General features: G+C 42.1%; 1 protein-coding gene across 1 annotated transcript; it reads right to left on the reverse strand.

Moving 5' to 3' along the window:
* Nucleotides 1-613: 613 nt before the first annotated feature.
* On the reverse strand, nt 614-5,368 carry polr1c (RNA polymerase I and III subunit C). Its single transcript, XM_076166735.1, has 9 exons — nt 5,273-5,368; nt 4,598-4,669; nt 4,362-4,469; nt 4,136-4,268; nt 3,682-3,819; nt 3,271-3,423; nt 2,976-3,125; nt 2,368-2,484; nt 614-2,028 (listed from the first exon to the last, which is right to left on the reverse strand). The coding sequence occupies exons 1-9, from the start codon at nt 5,342-5,344 to the stop codon at nt 1,910-1,912; spliced, it is 1,062 nt and encodes a 353-aa protein (XP_076022850.1). The 5' UTR covers nt 5,345-5,368; the 3' UTR covers nt 614-1,909.
* Between the last annotated feature and the right edge of the window lie 3,004 nt (nt 5,369-8,372).

An 8,372-nucleotide genomic window follows, 5' to 3' on the forward strand; every position in this document is an offset into this window, starting at 1 on the left:
TTGTGTTTAGTAGTCTTTTCAAATTCTCAAAACCCTTATGGGAATATAAGAACTTTGTGCATATGCATCAGATTTTACCAGGTTAACTGGCAGTTGTGTGAGTGGCTATCCAGGATGTTACCTGCCTCTGCCACAATGACATGGAATTGGCCCCTACCCCTGGAAACTGAATAGGAACAGGAAAAGAACTGGTATAGACAATGGATGTGTGTCGTTAATGACTTCATATCTCATTATTATTCCTTCTTAGTGTTATAATATGATTTTTCAATGTCACAAAGCTGACTCACTTCTGATCGCACTCTGTCTCCACGGTAACTTATTCTCCAATTCTGGTCCAGAGCAGAATATGTGGGATCTTAGTCAGACTGAAATAAAGAACGCCGGTTCTTGTTCAATCACCTTGTGTGGAAAGTAGTGTCACTGTTCCTGCAGGATCCCCTTGACTTATCTTTAGGGGGTTTCATTGCATTAAGGGGGCAAGGGTATTTAGGATATGTAGATAACTTTATTTCCCTTGACATCAAGAATTGTTAGGTGAAGGTTTTTATCACAGGTGATATTTGATCAGCAAGAAACTAGTAATGACATTGAAGACATTGTACTTTGAGAATGAAGTAAAATCAGCTTTATTTGAAGTGCATTGGAGATGAATGACTCAGTCCACTTTACATGAGGGCTCATCTTTGCAGACACGCCTCCCTTTATGGCAGCGCACATCCCCGCATTAACAAATCGTGTTGATTAGCAGCTTTATGATAGCAATTCATGCGAATTGCATGAAAATGCATTCCTCCTGACCTAACTCAATACCTCAGTCAGCGAGAGGGCAAAGTACAACTACATCTCTCTAGATCCCCCTGCCAGGAGGGCAGATCTCTCCTGGGAGATGAAATGAGACAGGTGGTAACATCACTTGTGACAAAGGAAGTGCATGCCTGTCTGCAGCCCCATATTTCAATGGGGGCCATGCAGTTAAAATGACTGCAGGAGATTGGAGATTTTGTCATTCCAAACGTTGAGAAAAGTCACCCCACTTTTACTTACTTTTTACTATGAAGTCTGAAAGTGGGGAACATGACACCAATATTCATCCTGGACAACATTCATTTAATTTCTTGGGGTTAAAGCTTTAAATCTTTAAATGAAAATGTGTTAAGTTGCAAATGGTTGGTACTGATTTACTGATTTACTGACAAGAGATCCAGGAAGGGAAAATTAGGTGTAGGAGCCATCAATTTAAATGCAAAATTCTAAATTAAAAATAATAAATGTCTTAATGGTGACAAATTGGTGCTACTCAAGAAAAAAACCAAAACATTCAGCCTTGTTCCCTAACATAAAACAATTATCTTTGCTCCCAGACGCAGACGATACTCATGTCCCTTTCAACATTATGAAACTGACTATAAAAAGTGTAATGGATGGCAGTTTGCAAAATTGGAAGTTCTAATATACAATTGGTTTCTGCAGTAGGCATTAAGCAGTTGTGATGTTCTCAGCTCATCAAGCAAGCAGAGAGCTGTGATCACACACTCATGGCACTGATGACTCACCAGGTCTAAATTTCAAATATGGCTTGATGAAAATGAGTCAGTTTATCATGTTAAAAAAAACAAATGATCATGTGATCCATCTGTACCACTTTGTATTTTAAGGTATGAGAGGAAAAAAAAGGGGGGGGGGAAGAATTGATGCAGAAAACCTGGACAGGACATTGTTTTTTAATGTTTACAGGAAATTCTGAATTTCCACTGATAACTGCGTATATAAAAATACATGACAATGTACATACTTACAAGATCTCTACCAAGCAGTAGATGCCAATAACTGAATTTCACTCACAGATTCCAAACCAGGATTTTTAGCAATACAGCAAATGAAACAACTGTAATTAGTGTAAATAATTTCATTCCATGTCTGTTGAGTCAAGTTCATTCAGGAATCTCCGACACTTGGTCATGAGGATTTTGATGGCCTCTGTGACCAGGACATGTGGCGGAAGGATGCCAGTGGACTCAACTGTAACTGTAAAGGAGAAGAGACAGAGAGAGGAAAATGTCAAGTTCCATCTCAGTGATCCAGGATGTCTTCAGCCTAACTTGGCACAAACACTGTAAGACCATCAAATGTGTAAAACAAACATACAACTGGGGCAATTTACATGCTTTCAGTAAATCAATTTACAATCACACACACTAGTCTGTGAAGACCCTGAGGCACCTCATAGGAAGTGGAACTTTCAGGGCAGAAACGGGTCCTGCAAAAGTTATGTTAACTGGCCAACGTCGACCTTATGGTGTGACTTTTAAATAATGTGTAATGAGCTACATGCATGAGTTGTCTTGCATACACACATATACGTACAGATGAAATGGTCCCTCACTCTTGCGAGCTTCACCACATTTTTGAGGTCGTCATGCCGGAGAACTTCCCTGCTGCACGTATCCAAGCGACTGTTCACAACTTTGGCAACCTTTTTCCCTGAGGAGGAAAACACAAAAGCAAACATCATCAGCTATTACAGAATATGACATCATGTAACAGCCACAGCTGGTGTATTTCTAATTTACACAAGTAACCACATGCATCCATGTCAAAAGGTTCAGTAAAAGGCTTAAGAATAAACTAGTTAACAGGGCCAGACTTGTTATCCAAGGCATCAAAGCTCACAGAGCACATCATTATCAGAATACTGTCCAATCTGCCTGACTTTGCATACAGTATGTGGCCACGTAACAAGGTATACATGCAAAGCATGTGGGGACAGATTATAATGTGATAAAATCCATCCATGGGCTGTAATCGTCACCCTGCCTCATCTTCCTGATTTTACTCACTTTCATTAAGTTATTTGAGGAGGAGTTGTGATAGTACTGAACAATTAATAACATAACTATAAAATGGTAATAGCTCTTCCATTAATGGATGATGACCGTCCACAAAGCAAGGAGGATATCCAGATAACTTCTTACCGTTCACATCTTCCAGGCCTATGACACCTTGTGAGAAGCACTGTTTGAGGCGCTCGGCCTTCTCTCCCTCCACGTGCTCCATCAGGGAGATCTCTGGGAGGAGTCGGTAACTTGCTGTGGCCACAGGAGAGAACTTGGCGTGATCCTTACCTGTGCAGAGAGAAAGGCAAAAACCACATAGTTGTTACTGACCAGCAAGTGTGATAAGCATTCATCCACTAGATTCAATTTCTTCTTCACATTTTCTTTGTTTTTATACTGCAACCTGCTGCAACCTAGAGACTTAAAAACTCACCGACTCCTTTGACACAGTGCATGATGATGTCCAGCTCCTGTCCCGGCCGTAGCTGGGCTATGAGGATGTCATCGTGTACTGGACCGATGACGGTGTCTGAAAACACATCTGCCTGGTTGCCGATGGGGACCCACTTTATATCCTTGGAATATACTGAGAGGAGACAGAACCGGTTAGGCAAAAATCCTCAAAATGGGGCTGGACTAATTAGATTTCAGAACTTTTCCAACCATGAATTCACATCCTTAAACTGCCAAACATTTTGTTGTATTTATAAATACAGTGTATATGTTAGGACCAATCTACATCTATAACCAAGTGGCCAAAGTCAGTATTACCACCGTCAAGCCTGAAGTAGTGGCTTGTTAGAGGCATTAAAAACCGGATGGAGCCGGTTCAGCTGCAACATACCCATGTGGTTAAGATAGAGTTCCTGGGGGTCTGACGAGTCTTTGACGGCTCTGGGGTTTCTGCTGCATTTGATCTTGAGCTGGAGTTGAATTGTGTCTATTTCTGAACCCTCCTCCTCTGCAGACTCCTCTTCTGAAACTAAGTCCATTCAAAACAAAACATTTGATGATTTGCAGGTCAGTGTTGTTTGAGTGCGTAACCAACTGTATTTCATATTGAATCCCATGTTAATCAGCATTGAGTTGCTACTATTAGTCAAAGCTCATGGATGCCTTCATTGAAGTAAATTTGAGCACAATGACCTGATGGAATAAGATGATTTACCTTGCTGATTTACTTGTTTGCTATTAGTAATATGATTTGTAACATTTCTTTGTTTCTACAGTGAAAATCATCCAAATCCATTCTTGTTCTTCTGTACCCTGTGTGACTCATGTTAGACGTGCTGTGTTACCCGTGTTCCTGTACTCAAAGAGGCGTGGGTCAGCTCTGATGGGAATGAGTCCTAATCTGTGGGAGAGAACTTCATCCTGGACGATGGACGTGTTATTGTAGATGAACACCTTCTCTATGGCCATAGTAGGTACCTGAAGGCAACGACAGGGTGAAGCAAAACATTACTAATATGCTTCAAAAATCACCTAAGAGTAACTCGAGAAGCACTCAGTGGTCAATTGTACCTCTGCCAGTAAGATCCTTCTGAAGGAGTTGGCGATGGCTGCGTCAATGCCGACCATGTCAAACTCCATGCTGCTCTCATCCATGGAAACGATGTCAATTTTGAAATTCTGCAAACAGAGATGGTGACAATATGAGCAGAAGCATTGCTTGAGTTTCTCTGGTTTGATTGCCAGTAGGGACAAACAAATGGGTGCAAAAGTGCATACAAACAACAAAGATACAATTCCTGACTTACCTTTTGAAATTTTTGTAAATCCCATGTGTCATCATAGCCTGGGTAGTTTCCAGGGTAATCTGTTGTGTGAACCTAAAAGCAGATAAAGCTTGATGATGGTTTCACCGAAAACGACATCATCATAATATCATTTGTTGCATAAGCAGCAACAACAGCATGTTTATCTCCACCTTGTTGTTGATTTTTAGCCGGATTACTCAAAATGTCTTCAAAAGTAAAACACCAAGCTGGATGACCTATGTTTTATGACAAATGAGGGAATTAAGACTGACTGTGTAAGCTTGCTTGGCCTCGGTTGAGGCATGCGAGGTAATGAGGGACCTGCTAGTCTAATTTGTTACACAGGGAGTTAATTATAATGACACTCGCTTGATTCTGATCTCACACGCTGAGCTCAGCCGCACACGTGACTACAAGAACCACAACACCACACAGCTAACTCCGGGTTGTTAAGCACGCGGCGATGCGTGTACGGCGTAACTAGCGACCAAGTTATCTGGTGAAGCACGGGTGGTTGTTTAAATTTTTAGTCGTCCTCGTCAACGCTGTGTTGTTGTTGTACCCTCCGTCAACACGCTCAAGGTGCCATATTACGCGCTAACCTGTTAATAAAGGACCAGCGGCTCTACGCTAACCATACAAACAGCCTTCCGTTATGTTGTAAACTGCACTTACATTCTTCACATCATATTCTCCCAAAATTACTCGATTCCGTATCTCTTCCACGTTTTTCATGATGTCCGCCATGTTGTCCTGTCTCGATTAATGCCCCGACAACAACACTTCCGGTTTTACAGACGCAGGAAATAAACCACACACAATTATGAGGGACCGTGTAGGATTTACACAAATACTGAAACACTCTTACGCATACTACTGAAACATACTTAGTTCACTCACAACTGAAACGCAATTATATTTACACTCACGTATACTGGTTAAACGTTTTTATATTTACTATTGAAACGTTTCTACATTTACTATTTTTACATACATACATATATACTATATAAAACCAATTTCACGAGCACACATGATTTTTTAAAATAATAACTTCACTAGTACATGTGTAAGTGATTTGACCATCACACGAAAGTTACTTCAGTTATACCGGAAGTAAAAGCGCGTCATCTCATTGTGCTTTGATATAATGTATTTTGGATCGATCTGCAGGCTTTATTCGTTATTGGCAATCCCGATGACATAGTTGATTCGTCAAAGTATGTTGATAAACACTACCGCTTTTATTAACGTATTTACATTTGTTAATACATGTATTGTAAATGCAGGAAAGAGGAACGGTGCAAAATAATAATGATCAAAATGATGTATGGTCACACACATTCAGACATCCGTGGAATCCGTGCACATCAAGAGTCAACGGGCACACGGAATCCATATCCAGCTGTTAAACCTTAACTGTGTGGCGCCCAGGCAGTCCCTCCAGGGCTTAAGTTCAGGCTTGGGTTACATTACATTACATTACAATCATTTGGCAGACACTTTTATCCAAAGCGACTTACACTACATTACCACCCTTCGCAGAGGGGGGAGCAATTGAGGGTTCGGTGCCTTGCTCAGGGGCACCTCAGCAGGAACTTGGACCGGCGACTCTCCGGTTCCCAAGCGGAAGCTCTACCCACTGAGCTACTGCCTCCCCTCACTTTCACCCAGCAGCTGTAGCAAAAAAACACACATGAGCTTTCCTCGTCCTTGAGAAGCAGCAGCTTTATTACCAACAAACTGTTAATAACACTGTACATTTATTATCAGGCCTGTAAAACATCAATCTGCTCTCCATACACCCCCTCTCTCCTCTGTCACACACACTCCACATGATTCTGCAGGAGGTCAATCTAGCTGCACCGTCGTTGAGACTCCAGAGTTTACAGGACCAAAAAAAGAGTTATTCAAAATGACGAACTATGTTATTGATCACAAGGCTGATCCCTGAATGTGCGTGATCACGATCTCTATATCATCATATGTTACACCGTTCTTCATTCCTGCTTAAACAAAAAACGCCATAATAAGGGCGCTATAATAATTTGACGAATCAACAATCAGTTATCAGGATTACCAATTAGGACTAAAGTAACTTCAATGTGCTGGTCAAATCACTTATACATGTAGTAGTGAAATGACATATATGTGTGCTAGTCAAAAGTGAATGTAGGAGTGTTTCAAAAGTAAATGTAAAAGCTTTTCAGTGGTAAATGTAAGAGTGTTTCAGTAGTGTGGGTGAGAGCGTCTCCTAGTGTCTTATGTCCTACACAGCTCCTCATACACAATTTAAAAAAAATGAATCGGAGAGATGTACACGGTTCAGGTGATTCAAAAGATAACAGCTGTGAAAATGTCACAATGTAATCCGAAAAATACCTAACTATTTACTACTTTTGTTGTATCATGAGGCTGTTTCATAGATTTCTTGATTCTATAACAGTTAATGGGTTGGAGCTCTAATATGTTAAGTTTTGGCTTTAAATTTTGATGATATCGTATAAGATTACATTGGATTCGCACACACACACACATACACACACACACACACGCCCCCATCCACCCATTATGAGCTTACTTCACTTCACAAGTACAGTGTGTATTGCAGGCTGTCATAATGTATGGCTTTACACTGTACAGCTGTTTTTATTGTGACAAGCTCCTGTCCAGCAGATTGTTATCAGAATGTGTTTTCTATTGCCTTCTTACAACACTGGCAGTGATCAGCTGAATAATATGTCCAACTACTGAAATATTGAACTAAAAATAAAATAAAAAGCTCTTGTTAATTTCTCTCCCTTTTAGCACTTTTCTCATGGTGGTGTTATGTATAATAATCTCACACGTTTAACAATACAACATTGTTTCAAGTAAAACTGCCTGCAGAGTTTTCCACCCTTCATTTATCTCCTGATCAGGTGGCTGACATTTGAGGCAAAGAATAGCCCAATTGGCTACCAAACACAGTGTTCAGGTGCTTGCTGTCCTGTCCTGTCCATCAATCAATGTGTCAGTCAATCAACTGCAGTTGTGGTGCGAGCACAGCAGGTAGGGGTTCGAATCGAGCTCATCATCCTGCTTCTCTTCCTGTGACAGTCGGCGCCGCTGCTCTGCCGGGAGGTGTTGGTGTTCTGGCGGGACAGCTTGGCGGCACGGCTAGCTGTCTCCTTGATCTGCAGCTCCAGGTGCTTCTGAATTGCCAAACCAAGCTCCTCAGGGTCCACAGAAGCCCCATACACCTCCCATGTCATGCCTTCTGCATCCCACTTCACCTCCTTAACTGGAGATTTGGGAGCAGCGCCTGCTTGTCTGTCACTATCATTGTCAGTGGATGCACTCTGGCTCTCCTTTGCCAGACAGATTTGGGGGAAAACATGTAGTGGCGTATGCAGGGTTCCGGGCTCTGCAACAGTGTGTGCTGTCTGCACCCCAACATCCCTCAGCTCTTTGTGGGTCGTCATAGTTCCCATGTTCCGGGTCGTGATCCTGACATGGCTGATGGCTGAGCTGCAGCATTCTTCTCCCACAGCACGCTGTTGGGGTTGTGCCCCGCCGCTGCCAGTGTTGAAGGAGCTGATCCAAGAGCAGTTAAGGTTACAGCACTGCAGCAGATGTTTGGCATCCAGGCCTGTTTCACTGACAGAGGAGCTGAGACGAGGCAGCGTGAGGTGATTTGTTGGGGAATTGCTTGCTCGTTGGACGTTGCAGCTTGACTCTATGCCCACTGGGCCTGGCAGCAGCTGTGACGGGGCAGAGATGAGCTGTGGGTGGC

This window comes from Genypterus blacodes, unplaced genomic scaffold (genome assembly GCF_046128005.1).
Source record: "Genypterus blacodes isolate CSIRO-AG114 ecotype Tasmania unplaced genomic scaffold, CSIRO-AGI_Gbla_v1 ptg000012l_1, whole genome shotgun sequence".
Lineage (NCBI taxonomy): Eukaryota > Metazoa > Chordata > Actinopteri > Ophidiiformes > Ophidiidae > Genypterus > Genypterus blacodes.

Excerpts from the sequence above, each read along its gene's own strand:
- polr1c (XM_076166735.1), bottom strand. The coding sequence starts at position 5,344 with ATGGCGGACATCATGAAAAACGTGGAAGAGATACGGAATCGAGTAATT. Across the intron at positions 3,820-4,135 it reads CTTTGAGTACAGGAACACGG|TTTCAGAAGAGGAGTCTGCA; the intron begins GTAACACAGCAC and ends GAATGGACTTAG. Across the intron at positions 3,126-3,270 it reads GCACTGTGTCAAAGGAGTCG|GTAAGGATCACGCCAAGTTC; the intron begins GTGAGTTTTTAA and ends CTCTCTGCACAG.